Below are 16,250 nucleotides of genomic sequence, written 5' to 3'. Positions count from 1 at the left end.
ATGCTAGCATTTATTTCGAGAGGAGTAGAATACAAATGCTGAGGCTTTATAAGGCGCTGGTCAGACTGCATTTGGGGTATTGTGAGCAATATTAGGCTCCATATCTGAGGAAGGATGGGCTGGCACTGGAGAGAGTCCAGAGGATGTTTACGAGAATGATCCCAGGAATGAGTGGGTTAATATATGATGAGCGTTTGACCGCGTTGGGCCTCTCCTTGCTGGAGTTTAGAAGGATGAGGGGGGATCTCACTTAAACTTACCATATAATGAAAGGCTTGAATAGAGTGGATGTGGAGAGGGCATTTCCACTTGTGGGAGAGTCTTGGACCAGAGGTCATAGCCTCAGAATAAAAGAACGTTCCCTTAGGGAGGAGATGAGAAGGAATTTCTTCAGTCAGAGGGTGGTGAATCTGGGGAATTCTGCCACAGAAGGCTGTGGAGGAAAGAAGGCTGTGGAGGCCAAGGCAATGGATATTTTTAAGGCAGAGATAGATAGATTCTTGGTTAGTACAGGTGTCCGGGGTTAAGATAGGAGAATGGGGTTGATGGGGAGAGTTAGATCAGCCATGATTGAACGGCAGAGTAGACTTGATGGGCCGAATGGCCTAATTCTGCTCCAATCATTTATGTACTTATAACAATGAGGAAAAAATAGCTGGGAGAGTTTTTGTATAATTTCTCTATTAATTCCGAAAGCACACCACACTTCTGATGGTTCAGTTCAGTTAAAGAACAGGCCATAAGATTGTTGCAATTCTTATTAAATGTCTGCAAATGCAGTGAAAATAACATAGTTATTTAGTAAAGTGGTGCTGTGGATAAAGGGAGGAAGAAATATGGAATACAAGAAAAAATTCAGACTCCCCAGCCAGTACTCATTCAGTCCTGGTATCACAATGAGTGATATAGTTATCACATTTGGAGCTGGTGAGATATGTGGTATAGTGAGGCAAGTATGCTGGGTTAAAACATGAGTTTCTATATTTTTCGACAATGTGATTATAGAAATGGACCTGGAGATGACCATATACAGAACTACTTGAAATAGGTTCTCAGCCATTTTAGCAATTCAATCATTCTCTTGTTTTGTTTGCATTACATTTTATATTTTAATGGTCAATATATTAATCAAAACATTAATTATCTTTCTATCAATATAAAAAAAGATATTTTTGTGTTTTGTTAATGTTGTAGTTTTTTTGTTACTGATAGTAATTTAAAATTATAAATGTATGGCAGGAAAACATTATGAAATAAAAACTGACAAGAAAGTTGCTGTGATTTTTCTGGCACATAAAAGCAACATGCTAGCATTGACAATTAAGGCAATAATCAACATCTGTAAGTAAATCATTATTTGATTCATTTTCCCCTCAAACCATTCAAAATACAAAACACTGAAGAATGTGCAAGACGTCACAGTGCTCTTCATCACTTGCTTGCCAGTGGCTGATGCCTCCCTGAATTTAACAGCTAAGCCTAACATAGTATAGCCAAGCCACACCGTCTATTCTGTCACCAGTCTGAATTTTACTTCATAAAATAGTGATTCATATAAAGACATTTGATTTATTTTCGTAAATTTTACCAGGTAAAGTTTTTAAATTTGTTTTGCATGTTAGAAACTTAGTGATATATCTCATTATTAAATAAAACATTGTGCCTGATTCCATGAGCCTGGTGATAGAAACTAAAACGGCATGGTAATCAGAGGGCCTTAGCAGGAGAACCCGGGAAAATGCCATCGGCAGTGCGAAGCTAGCTGCACAGCGGATGCATATTCATATCATCATGCCCTCTGACCTGTCCATCCTCTCCAGCCTATTCAGGCAGACACGACCGCAGATATCAATATGCCATAGAAAAGATAAGGAATTAGGAAATTATTAGAGATTTCAATTTTCATACAAAACTTCGGCAAAGGAGATGTTACATGTGCCAATCTATCAAACCTACACAAGGCACAAGAGATGCACAAAATGAATCTGATTAATAACAATCTGAAAAAATAGGAATACATTTTATTTTGCCTGAAAAAGCTTTTATAACATGGATGTCTAGATTTGTAAATTCCGTGGATTACATAATCCATTGGATAAACTCAAATCAAATCCAAGGTTTCAAATTCAACAGAAACGAATCTCTTATAATTAAGATAGACACAAGAAGCTGGAGTAACTCAGCGGGACAGGCAGCATCTTTGGAGAGAAGGAATGGGTGACGTTTTGGGTTGAGACCCTTCTTCAGACCCAACTTCATCTTATAATTAAGTTGTTGGAAAGCTGCCACACAGTTGATTACTCTCATGAGCAATTATAGCATAATAAACAGTTCAGTAAAAGTTGAAGAACTAATTTTTGAATTATTTTAGACTCTTTGAAACATAGTAGCACAGTGTAATATTATATTGTGATCTCCGTAGATAGATTTTGAACTCAAACCGGTAGAAAATCTGCTTACTACACCTGCGAAGTGTGTAAAACATTGTATAAATCACCAAATGGCAAGTATAATACGAAATACTTACCAAAAGTAGCAGGCAACCTGTTGCTAAAGTCATTGTCATATTTTACATGTTGCATTGAATGAATATATAATTTCTATGGAACTGTTTTCAGTCAATTTAGTAGTCACCAAAGTGAATATATTTGATTGCCAGTTTTGTTAAACTATCATAACTAGAAACAATTGAATACTAGAAATTTACTAAACCAAGTCTCATGGAGTCCATTTCACAAGGCTGGAGGTTTACTCATTAAACGTTTCAAACTCTGACTGCAAAAATATAAATAACTCAAACACTTCTGCTAATTGCTCTAATTGATACCCTGATTGTTTTGGATTGGTAATTCTTTTCTTGAGAACTCAACTAAAGACTGCTAATCCAGTGAGGTTTACTCAGCACTTTTACACAAAGGCAAATTGCATTTATGAGTATTATTGATGTCAATCAATCCATACCAAAATTGAACCTATATTAAAACATTCAATTGTAAATATATGGTAGTTTTTAATTTAGTTTACAATGGATATTTAGACTAGCCACTCTTTAGGGAGATGACAAATAACTGGAAATTGTACTGAACCAAATTTAGATGTGCTGCAGCGTGGCAGCATCCAGCAGTGACAAACAAGTGCCCCACAGAAAAAAAGCAAATAGGCCACAATCCAGATTGAAGTGGTGTACATCCCAAAGTTAGTGCTAAAATGGGACCTTTAGCAGTCTTGATGGAACCAATGGCTCAATTGAATGAAGGTACCAAAAATTTGCGATGTAGTAATAACAGAAGAGTTTAAATTGTTCACCCCATGGCAACCACGAATAAGTAGCACATAGTATGGCCACCAGCGAGTAGATAGAGGCAACTGGGTAAACAGAAAACTAATTCCCAGATATACTATAAAGCTGGCATTTAAGTCCTTATAAGTGAGGTAAGTGTTGGGAGAGATGTCTTGTGCCTGAAGTGGACGAGGCATGAAGTTGAAATTAGAACATTCAGGAAGGAGGTGCTTTGATGGTTTCCTCCAGGAATGAGAATCTCCACAGCATGGACTAATGTTGGAAGATATATCATGGTAAACTGCTCTCTACTAGAAATACTGCCCTGACATAATCATGCTTATCCAGATAGACAAACTGAAAGCGGGTGATATGATGTATCCTTACAACTCAAATTCTCCCACACTACACCCCACGGCATCATTAATCCTGCACATAGTGGTCAAACTTCCAAATGCAGACTAATCAAAAGCTTCTTCAATGACGTTCACCTCCCACATTAGGCAGGAAATGGTTTTGGGTAGACTGATGGGACTGAAGGCTGATAAATCCCCAGGGCCTGATGGTCTGCATCCCAGGGTACTTAAGGAGGTGGCTCTAGAAATAGTGGAAGCATTGGAGATCATTTTTCAATGTTCTATAGATTCAGGATCAGTTCCTGTAGATTGGAGGATAGCAAATGTTATCCCACTTTTTAAGAAAGGAGGGAGAGAGAAAACGGGTAATTATAGACCAGTTGGTCTGACATCAGTGGTGGGGAAGATGCTGGAGTCAATTATAAAAGACGAAATTGCTGAGCATTTGGATAGCAGTAACAGGATCATTCCGAGTCAGCATGGATTTACGAAGGGGAAATCATGCTTGACAAATCTACTGGAATTTTTTGAGGATGTAACTAGGAAAATTGACAGGGGAGAGTCAGTGGATGTGGTGTACCTCGACTTTCAGAAAGCCTTCGACAAGGTCCCACATAGGAGATTAGTGGGCAAAATTAGAGCACATGGTATTGGGGGTAGGGTACTGACATGGATAGAAAATTGGTTGACAGACAGAAAGCAAAGAGTGGGGATAAATGGGTCCCTTTCGGAATGGCAGGCAGTGACCAGTGGGGTACCGCAAGGTTCGGTGCTGGGACCCCAGCTATTTACGATATACATTAATGACTTAGATGAAGGGATTAAAAGTACCATTAGCAAATTTGCAGACGATACTAAGCTGGGGGGTAGTGTGAATTGTGAGGAAGATGCAATAAGGCTGCAGGGTGACTTGGACAGGTTGTGTGAGTGGGCGGATACATGGCAGATGCAGTTTAATGTAGATAAGTGTGAGGTTATTCACTTTGGAAGTAAGAATAGAAAGGCAGATTATTATCTGAATGGTGTCAAGTTAGGAAGAGGGGATGTTCAACGAGATCTGGGTGTCCTAGTGCATCAGTCACTGAAAGGAAGCATGCAGGTACAGCAGGCAGTGAAGAAAGCAAATGGAATGTTGGCCTTTGTAACAAGAGGAGTTGAGTATAGGAGCAAAGAGGTCCTTCTACAGTTGTACTGGGCCCTGGTGAGACCGCACCTGGAGTACTGTGTGCAGTTTTGGTCTCCAAATTTGTGGAAGGATATTCTTGCTATTGAGGGCGTGCAGCGTAGGTTCACTAGGTTAATTTCCCGGAATGGCGGGACTGTCGTATGTTGAAAGGCTGGAGCAATTAGGCTTGTATACACTGGAATTTAGAAGGATGAGGGGGGATCTTATTGAAACATATAAGATAATTAGGGGATTGGACACATTAGAGGCAGGAAGCATGTTCCCAATGTTGGGGGAGTCCAGAACAAGGGGCCACAGTTTAAGAATAAGGGGTAGGCCATTTAGAACGGAGATGAGGAAGAACTTTTTCAGTCAGAGAGTGGTGAAGGTGTGGAATTCTCTGCCTCAGAAGGCAGTGGAGGCCAGTTCGTTGGATGCTTTCAAGAGAGAGCTGGATAGAGCTCTTAAGGATAGCGGAGTAAGGGGGTATGGGGAGAAGGCAGGAACGGGGTACTGATTGAGAGTGATCAGCCATGATCGCATTGAATGGCGGTGCTGGCTCGAAGGGCTGGATGGCCTACTCCTGCACCTATTGTCTATTGTCCTCCATTCTGGCAAATTAGTGAGGAATAGTATGGGTGCCACAGGTTGTGTCTAGAGCTTGTCAGTATTAAGAAGTTGGAGATTTTAGATGCCTTGGATTAAATACATTTCCAGGGTCCGATGCGATCTATCCCAGACACAATAGGAAACAAAGCGGATGTTTGCTTTTTTTCTTCTCTAGCCACATATGATGTACCAGAAGACTGGAGGATCACTAATATTATTCCTATATTTAAGGAGCACAGCAGGGATAATTCAGATAATACAGGCTGGTGAGCCTTACTACAGTGGTACGAAAATTATTGTAGAAAGGTCTAAGGGACATATTGATGTACATTTGAAATGGAGGGGACGATGAGGGGCAGGAAGCATAACTTTGTGAGGAGGAAATCCTATCTCAAAGGAGACCGAAGGCAGGTTGGTAGATGCTGTCTATAACAATTTTGGTAAGGCATTTGACAAGATCCCAAATGGTAAGCTGGTCCAGAAGATGAAGCCACATATGGACCAAAGTTGAGATGGCTATTTGGATCTAAATTTACCTTGGTTACTGGAGGTAGAGGAGAGTGGTGGAAGGATGATATTCAGATTGGAGATTTGAGACATATCGTGTATCACAGGGATTAGTGCTGAGATCTTTGTTGTTGGTGATATATAAACAACTTGGATGGGAAATGTTGGATCAGCATGTTTGGGGATGAGATGAACATTGGCAGTGTTGTGGATTGCAATGAAGATTGTATAAGGCTACAGCAGGATATAGATCACACGAAAAGTTGGGGGGGAGATGAATTCTGGGAAGTCAGATAGAGGTAGGACATATACTGTAAGTAGTTGGACACAAAGGAATAATGATAAACAGGAAGACTAAGTCTATAATTCCTCAAAAGTCACAGGTTGATAGGGTGGTAAAAAATATAGCATGCTTGTCTTTATGCGTTGGAGTAGAGATTACAGTCTGGTCACCACACTGTAGGAAGGATAATAATTTCACTGGAGAGAGTGCAGTAGAGATTCACCAGGATGTTGCCAGAATTGGGGACTTCTGTCTCTGTTTATAGAGACAGAGAGACTGGTTAGGCTGGGCATGCTTTTCCTGGGGCAAGGGATGCCAAACGTACTTGATGGAAGCATGTAAGAGTACGAGAGACCTAAATAGGGTAGCGAGTTAGAATCTTCTTTCTATAGAAGGGATATCAAGATGTTGAAGATGAATACAAGTGTGCCATTTACTTTGGTCTACATGCTTCTATCTGTGTTACCACATTCGGGGAACTCTGTACTTACACCCTTAGTTTCTCTGTTCTACAACATTACCATGGCCCTGTCATACACTATTTATAACCTACCCTTGTTTTACTTTGTATTTTTAATCATTTTGCACTTGTCGGAGTTAAATATAATCTGCCATTCCTTTATCCACTTTCCCACTTGATCTAAATCTTCTTGCAACCTTAGACAACCTTCTTCACCATCCTCTGAACCAACATTCTTACATTTAAAAAACCCTTATCTACTCTCCAGTCTTCTGGTATCTCGCCTGTGGCTAATGAACCTACAAAAATCTCTGCAAGGGCCCCACTGATTTCTTTCCTCACTTCCTACAACCTCAGAGGACCTCCTCTATCGTATATTGACCTTTCAGGACATCAGTGCTTTCCTTCCTGAACTTGCTTGCTGCCCGCACCTTCTCCACAGTAAATACAAATAAGTAGTATTTATTTAGATCTTGCCCTCCACACATAAATGACTACACTGATCCTTAAAGGGACTTATTCTCTCTCCCAATTACTTTTTTGTTCTCAATATATTTAGAGAATCTTCAGATTCTCCATTACCTTTAATCTCCAAGCATATCTCATGTCCCCATTTTGTTTCTGTATTTCCTTCTTAAGTGTACTGCCTCGTCCCTTCTACTCAAACAATTTGCTTGATTCGGTAGCTGCCTCTATCTAACATATGCCTCCTTTCTTACCCCGACCAGAACCTCACTAATATCTTGGAATTTTCTTTAATCTGATCTGTCTGTGATATTTCAGAACCCCTCTTTGCATCCTAATTTCTTACACTCTTTATACTCAAAGGGCCTCTCTGTTTTTAGTATTCTATACCTGCCATACACTTCCTTTATTGTCTTAATCAAATGCTCTATGTCCTTTAACATCCAGGAGTCCATGGACAAGCCAGTCTTAACTTTTATCCTTACAGAACAGCGCTTGCAGTATTACACCACAAGGCCGCTGGAACCTTTTTGGATTTTGAATCAGAGTTCCATGGCACAGAAACAGGCCCTTTGGCCCAACTCGGTAATGCTGACCAAGATGCCTCATTCAAGGAAGTCCCATTTGCCCACGTTTGGGCTGTATCTCTCTAAATCTTTCCTATCCACGTACCTTCCAAATGTCCTTTAAATGGTTTATTGTACCAACCTCAATTACTTCCTCTGTAGCTTGAGCCATATGCCCAACCAACTTCTGTGTGGAAAGGTTGCCCCTCAGTTTCCTATAAACATGCATTTCTTAAACCTCTCAAAGCTCAAAAACGATGCTCAATTCTGAATCTATGATAATAAATGACAATTTTAAGGATCCTCTTTAAATGGGGTCGTACTATGGTTATAAGAATCTCACAGATTACGTTTGTCATCTTACCTTGGACATCTTGCTTTTGCTGTCTGCAATGAGAAACGACATATTGTTGATTTCATTTTGCACCACAAAGTTCTGCTCCTCACGTTTGAAATTCTGAGTGTAAAAAAATAAAATATTCAGAAACTGCTGGAGGATTCTCAGCAAATACTCACAGGTGTTTACCCCATTTATCGCAGCAATTTACAAGAGTTTAAAAAGGACAGTACTCATAAATAGATTCAGCTTATCAGAAGAATGAACTGTCCCTACCACCATTAAACCACCTATCTCCCTATCACCATTAGATTATATTGAACCTTCTTCTTTCTACAATTAGTCACAGGGAGAGACCATAGAGTCAGGCCAAATGTCTGAAAGGAGCGCCGGTGAGTGATTCAATCATTGCACTTCAGTTTAGCTTGCAGCCCAGTGGTATGAACATCGACTTCTCCCACTTTAGATAGTTCCTCTGTCCCTCTCTTCACATCCCCCTTTCCCAGATCTCCCTCTATCTTCCTGTCTCCACCTATATCCTTCCTTTGTCGCGCCCCCCTGACATCAGTCTGAAGAAGGGTCTCGACCCGAAACGTCACCCATTCCTTCTCTCCTGAGATGCTGCCTGACCTGCTGAGTTACTCCAGCATTTTGTGAATAAATACCTTCGATTTGTACCAGCATCTGCAGTTATTGTCTTATATTGCACTTCAGTTCTGTCAGTGTGTATTGGAAGGAGCTGCAGATGCTGGTTTAAACCGAAGATAGACACAATAAGCTGGAGTAACTCAGCGGGCAGACAGCATCTCTAAGGAAAAGGAATAGGTGATGTTTCGGGTCGAGACTGTCAGAATATCCGGTCATTGCATGCGACAAAAATGTGTCACCTGGCACACTGTTCTGAGGACTGCACAAACAGACCCAACCTGGCCTGCAGTGTACAAACATTATAGATTACAAACAGCAGATATATAATTATGTTGTATAGCACCAATCATTGTGAAATGCCACTAGTCACAGACAGCCAATCACAAAAGCAACCCTGTACTAACACGCTTTTTGCTGCTGACAAGCCCATTTTGCCAAATTGTCCTAAAGGTAGCCACAGATAAATCACATTTAAATTTCTATAAATATGTGAAATGCCAGATGCTGAAAGTGACATCAAGAATATTAAAGAGGAATTTCAAACACTTTAAACTAAAGTTTTGAGTCACAGGGTAAAGTACTTGTTGGCTGTCATTTTTATGCCAGAATTAAGTTACATGGAAATAAAGAGGTAAAACAAAAGCAATGAAGAAACGACGATAACTTGGAGCCTCGTTTTTTATGATACCATTTGTTGATAATTGAGGAACATACATGTGACTTTGACCACAGGATGAAGATGTCTCCAACCATCCTGAAAAGCTCTTCAGCATCGGGGTTTGGTTCTGTTAACCACTTGGCTCTGTGAAAATAAGGAAATACACAAAAACATAGTGAATAAATTGACATATAGGGAACTACAGGCTGGTGAGTCTGACATCAGTGGTGGGTAACTTACAGGAGATTCTGAGGGACTGGATCGACCACTATTTGGATAGGCTGGCTCTGATCAGGGAGAGTCAGTGTAGTTTTGTACATGGGAAATCACATCTCACAGACTTGACAGCATTTTTGAAGAAGTCACTAAGAGGATTGACACGGGTGGAGCAGAGGATATTGTCTACAGGGTATTTATCAAGGCCTTTGACAAGGAATAGAAGGTGTGCCAGTAGGTTAGATCACATTGGATCAGCATTCAAAACAGACTTAGCGATTGAGAATCGAGGGTTGTTTTTCTGATTGGAGGCCTGTGTACAGTGTAGCAGTATACCGCAAGGGTCTGAGAGTGTCCATTGTTGTTTGTCATCTGTATTAGCGATTTTGATGGCAATGCAGTTAATGTGCTTCGCAAATTCTGGACGATACTAAAATCATCAGTGAAGGCAGCTATCGAAGTTTACAAAAGGATCTGGATCAACCAGGGATGTGGGCCAAGGAATGGCAGATGGAATTTAAACCGGACAAATGTGAGGTTTAGTTTAGTTTAGAGATACAGCATGGAACCAGGGGTCCTTCAGCTTACTGGGTCCACGCAGACCAGCGATCATCCATACACTAATTCTATCCTACTTACTAGGGACAATTTACAAAAGCCAATTAACCTACAAACCTGCACGTCTTTGGAGTGTAGAAGGAAACCGGTGAACCCGGAGAAAACCCACACTGTCACAGGGAGAATGTATAAACTTCACACAGACAGCACCCATGGTCAGGTGATGGAGTTTTGTAAGTCAAACCAAGCCAGAATTACATGGTAAATGTCAACATTGTAAAATAAACCCCTAAGGGTACAGGAGCACAATCCCTGAAAGTGACAACACAAGTAGACAGAAAAGTAAAGCAGGCTTTTGGCATCCTTGCCTTCACTGGTAAGGCATTGAGCACAGGAGATGGGAAATCCTGTTACAGCTGTAGTAGACAGCTTGCTATGGACAGGATCTTATTAAGTTGGAAAGGGTCCAGAAAAGATTCATTCGGAGGTTATAAGAACTCAAGGGCTTGAGTTAAAAGGAGAGACTGGATAGGTTAGGACTTTTAACTTTTTGAGCATAGTAAGCTGAGCGGTTAAGAGATAAAATGAATGGTAACATTCCTTTTCCTATGGTACAGAAGTCCAGAACTAGAGGGCATAGGTTTAAGGTGAGAGGAGAAAGATTTAACAAGAGATCCAAGGCGTAATTTCTTCAGAGGCTGATGCAAATATAGAACGAGCTATCAGAGGAAGCTGTAGAGGTGGGTACAATGCAGACATTTTAAAGTTATTTAGACAGGTACATAAACAGGAAAGGTGTAGAGGTCTATGGACCTAACGCAGGCAAATGTGCTAACTCAGTTATAAAACCTAGTCAGCATGGAGTGGTTGAAGCAAATGGCCAGATTCCATGCAGATTCCATTCCATTCCCTGAATCTAATGCAGTTGGACAGTAGCTGTATCTGGATACATCTCCTGCACCGGAGGTCTCTTGACCACCCATATTGTGCAGGAGGGGCATTCTACATGTTTTGAGCCATCTTGCCATGAATTACCGCTGCCCTTCAGTCAAGTTCTCAAGGCATTAACTGGAATCTAACCATTCTGCTACTGGATTTCTCAAGCCTGAAAAATCTTGGCCCACAACTATTTCATATAAAACACACTGCAACGCTTAAAATCTAATAAAATAGCTTTCTCATATCCCATGCCTACAAATCATATCAGTGTATGACTTGGGTGATATTTTTGATTTTTAAAACTTTTTAAAAAAATCACTCCCAGCCCAAGAGATTACATTTTTCTATAACATGGTACATTTACCTGTTATTGTCTACGTAACGAATCAGCAGTGGATACAAAGCATACAAATCACGACAGAGAACAGAAAATTCATCGCGAATTAGTAATTCACACTCCTCGACGTCACCCTTGCCCTCCATGCGCAATTGATCCTCCTCAGCCACTACTTTTTTTGATCTCTTCTTTAACTTTTCCATGGTAGGGATGAAATGGGATTTCAATAGTTCAGGCTTGGCCTTGCTGATAATTGGTTGTGCAAACACTGGATGGAGAAAATAAAAAAGAATTCAGATACAATTAAGTTTGATTGAAAAGAAACGTAAGCACCAACAATTCCAGATTATTGGTTGTGGCATTAGTGGCCCTTTTTAATATATAATTTACCTTTTATTAAAATTTTATAGATTCAAATCCAGGAACAAAAATCTTTATATAATCAATTTTATGCTTTCTTCATGGAATAACACTGTTGTTAATGTGAACATTAAGATTAACATCAACCAGGAACAAAAGACAGTACATGATGGAAACAAATGTAATGCAGTTGGAAACATATGCAGTTGGCCACCCGCAGTATCTGGATACACTTTCTGCATATATGTTGCTATGGACACTGGGAGTATCCCTGACTGGTCATGTTTTGCAAGAGGCGCAATATAAAATGTAAACAGAGGAGTTCACATTGTAAATAATTATAATTAACTACTTGTTGCATTGGATATATTTTTAATGACAACATGAGCTTTCACTTTATCTAATTTCATGTATACTCCTACTGGGCATCTGCAGCACTGCTATCACTATCCGTTAAGTCATCGTTACAAATCCAATGAAATGTGTGAAAAATTGGAAGCTTTTTGGAAAATTCAGTCATTTTTCAGATTTTTCTCAGCAAGAGTGAAAAAATGTGCAGAGTTGCCATGGGCAGATATATAAGTTAGGTATAAATCATACAACATTTAATTGGAGGAAATAGGCTTTTTGCAGTTACCATGGCGGGACTGTCATATGTTGAAAGACTGGAGCGACTAGGCTTGTATACACTGGAATTTAGAAGGATGAGAGAAGATCTTATCGAAACGTATAAGATTATTAAGGGGTTGGACACGTTAGAGGCAGGAAACATGTTCCCAATGTTGGGGGAGTCCAGAACCAGGGGCCACAGTTTAAGAATAAGGGGTAGGCCATTATGAACTGAGATGAGAAAAAACCTTTTCAGTCAGAGAGTTGTGAATCTGTGGAATTCTCTGCCTCAGAAGGCAGTGGAGGCCAATTCTCTGAATGCATTCAAGAGAGAGCTGGATAGAGCTCTTAAGGATAGCGGAGTCAGGGGGTATGAGGAGAAGGCAGGAACGGGGTACTGATTGAGAATGATCAGCCATGATCACATTGAATGGCGGTGCTGGCTCAAAGGGCCGAATGGCCTCCTCCTGCACCTATTGTCTATTGTCTATAAAACCATGGTTCCTCGTTAATAGTGTATCTCAGAACATGCAAGGCCAAAATCACTGGATGAGGTTCTGAATGAAAACAATATTATTTTCTATAAGGGAACTTTCATCCTGTAACTATTATATCTTCAATTAACTAACTGCAGGCTTGTGGAATTTAATTATTTTGCCTATCTGCCCACTGTTGTGGTGACTATAAGCATTGTTCACAATCTCAGCACATCCCAGGATCCTTAAAGCCTGCACAAGCCATAACATGGGAAATGTGACAGCGAATTTACGCACAATGAGCTCTCACAATTGGTATGGTAATAATGTGACGATAATCTATTTAGTTGTGTTAGCTGAGGGACAAAATGTGAGCAAAGATACCAGAGATAATTCCCCTGCTCGTCTTCTCCATTTTACATCATCTGATGTGCACCAGTTAATACTTCATCCAAAAGATGCTCCCTCAATGAATGGGAATATGAGGTACTCATGATAAGGAATTGTACGAATTAAGACTACACTAAAAACAAAGTTAAACGTGAAAATTAAAATGTAATATGACTGAAATTTGGAGAAAAATTAGTACAGGTATTAAGGCAAAATGACTAACAAATGACTAACAAATTATAATGGGCTCTCAGGAGTTTAACTCAGACAAAAGCTTTCTTCCTTCCTTTATCTTGCTTACTTTCTTATTATTCTTAATTGATATATACCTGCAAGTCTTTTCATCCAAGATGCTTCATCAATACCCAAATTGTTAACTATAATCTTCAGAATGTTTCCCAGCATGGCATTGAGGTGTTCAGAGGTGATGCTTGTACAGTGTATTTCATTTTCATCGGCAATATTCTCAGGTCCCTGTTCCCACCATCGTGGCAGATAGTTACACAACATGGGAAGTGTGATTTCAATAACATGTGGCATCTCCGTATATCGAGCACCAGACTCTGCGAGGTCATTAATTTCTTTCATGAGGTGATCCAGATCAGGAATGTCTGGAGACATTTCCTCAACACTGTTTGGCAAACCCAAAACTGTCAAAAGAAAAAAAATCATTTTATCCAATCAGCTCAGAGAGTAATATTGTATGCATCATTTAAATACAGTGATGTACAGTACTGCCCAAGAAATTCAATCACAACACATGTTTGTGTGTATTGCAATGGTGGTATGTTTTGGGGACTTTGATTAGGGTTTTTTGTATACAAAGCACATACATTTGTTGGCTGCTGAATAAGAACAGTAATGCTGTATAAAACGACATAAAAGCACAACATTGGACATTTTGGCCTGTGAGCAGAGCAGGTTTGGGTTGTGAAAGCAGGTCTATGACTTACTTTGGCATTACTTGCAGGACTGACCTTATCTGTTTCTGCTGAAGTCCAAGACATTCCTCTCTTCCAGGTACATTTTGTGCCACTAATCACACCCATGCCTTCTCACTGATCATCATCCCTACCCTTCCTCTCCTCTACCCCCTCCCTCCCCTTCCTCTCCTCTACCCCCTCCCTCCCCTTCCTCTCCTCCCTCCCTCCCCTTCCTCTCCTCTACCCTCTCCCTCCCCTTCCTCTCCTCTACCCCCTCCCTCCCCTTCCTCCTCTACCCCCTCCCTCCCCTTCCTCTCCTCTACCCCCTCCATCCCTTTCCTCTCCTCTACCCCCTCCCTCCCCTTCCTCTCCTCTACCCCCCAATGCTCCTCTGAATTGATTCTCTGACTAAACATCTCACTCTTGAACTTCACCCCAACTGATTATCCCACTAACATGCCCAATCATTTCTCCATTATTCCCTTGATCACCTCCCCAACTGACTACAACCCCCACTGATTCTAACTGTGCCTCTGACTGATCCCTGCACCCCTACAACCTCCATAAATGATCCTGCCAACACCTTTGATCATCTTCCCAAACAATCCCTCTTTGAACTCTCTTTGACGGACCCCTCCCTCAGTCAGCTCCTTGTCTAAATTCACCTACCCTGGATGGTGCACAAAATAAGTCTCCTCCCAATTGAAACCACGCTCCTTTTAACAAAACAGGTCTCCAAAGTTTAACTGCCACCAACCTCCATATCTGAACTTTAATTAACTACACAGTAAAATCTCCTTCCTCTGCTCCCTCCTCTCAATGATTTTCTCCTCCAGAAATGCTCTTCACCTTAATTCCAAGCTCTAATCCACATTCTCCACAAAGCACAAGAAGGTAGAGTAGAGGAAGTTTAGCTGTGCAAGACCCATTCTACTGTGTAATGCACAATGCATTCCTTAAAAGAAGAACAAGATGTTGCCCGGGATAGAAAGTCTCAGTGTTTGCTGGAGAGGAGATACCGGATAGGCTGTGTTAGTGTTGCTTGGAGCACTGGTGCATGAGGGGACCGTGATGGCGGCATTCAGAACTAGGAGAGACATAGATAAGGTAGTTAGTAATAAATGTTTCATCTGTAGGAAGGAACTGCAGATGATGGTTTATACCAAAGATAGACACAAAAAGCTGGAGTAACTCAGCGGGACAGGCAGCATCTCTGGAGAGAAGGAATGGGTGACGTTTCAAGTCGAGACCCTTCTTCATAATGGCATCGGTTTAAAGTAACGAAAAATAATTTCTAAGGGAATTTGAGGAAGAAATGTTTTCACCCAAAGAATGTTTGTAATCTTAAAAGGCAGTAGAAGTAGATATCTTCAACTTTTAAGGAGCTTCAGGAGGAGCAATTGATACACCAAGAATGAGACGAGTATTGTCGAGTATAATGTCGGCCTACACATGCGGGTCAAAGTGCCTGTTTCTGTTCTGTACGGCTCTTAAATGCATGTGCACTACCACATTTTAACACGTTTAACTCAGCACAGCTGAATCTGAGCATTTTTTTATGCCTCAGCTAACTTTTAGCATACTCAGTGATGGAAGGAGAGGAAATATGACCAGAAAATTGTAATTTATCTCAAGAATCATGAAGTGCAGAATCAGTTTGTTGTAAAGTCCTCCTCACTTTAAAGCGTTATAAAATTAACGTGCTCCAAGGGACCAAACTTGGCCTATCTGGCGTCTCCTCTCCTTGGCACACTGAGACTTTCTGTCCCAAGCAACAACCTAGTGAATCTCCTCTGCACCTTCTCCAGTATGTTCTTCCTACAGTTTGGTGACCAGAGCTACACAAACTATTCTAGCTGTGGCCTAACTAAACTATTATAAAGTTGTAGAAACAAGGAACTGCAGATGCTAGTTTACACAAAATGACATATAATGCTGCAATAAGTCAGCAGGTGAGGTAGCATCCCTAGAGAACAGGAGTCTGAAGAAGAGTACTGACCCAAAATGTCAGCTATCCATGCTCTCCAGGGATGCTGCCTGAGTTACTCCAGCACTATGCGTCTTTTATCATAACGTAGTATGAAGTTCTGCTGCTCTTGCATTCCATG

General features: G+C 40.7%; 1 protein-coding gene across 5 annotated transcripts in view; it reads right to left on the bottom strand.

The window, feature by feature from the left end:
* LOC144611871 (ryanodine receptor 1-like) overlaps positions 1-16,250 on the bottom strand; it is a 479,550-nt gene that overhangs the window by 120,687 nt on the left and 342,613 nt on the right. For 4 of the 5 annotated variants that reach the window (XM_078431182.1, XM_078431183.1, XM_078431185.1 and 1 more), the window contains exons 67-71: positions 13,549-13,869; positions 11,412-11,652; positions 9,391-9,478; positions 8,056-8,148; positions 1,804-1,821 (exon numbers count right to left, since the gene is read on the bottom strand). In XM_078431182.1, the coding sequence (XP_078287308.1) occupies positions 1,804-1,821; positions 8,056-8,148; positions 9,391-9,478; positions 11,412-11,652; positions 13,549-13,869 (761 nt within the window). The remainder of the gene's footprint in view (positions 1-1,803; positions 1,822-8,055; positions 8,149-9,390; positions 9,479-11,411; positions 11,653-13,548; positions 13,870-16,250) is intronic. The other variant, XM_078431184.1, reaches the window with a different exon arrangement.

Source organism: Rhinoraja longicauda, chromosome 41 (assembly GCF_053455715.1).
Source record: "Rhinoraja longicauda isolate Sanriku21f chromosome 41, sRhiLon1.1, whole genome shotgun sequence".
NCBI lineage: Eukaryota > Metazoa > Chordata > Chondrichthyes > Rajiformes > Arhynchobatidae > Rhinoraja > Rhinoraja longicauda.
This window is presented reverse-complemented; position numbering and strand designations above follow the sequence as displayed.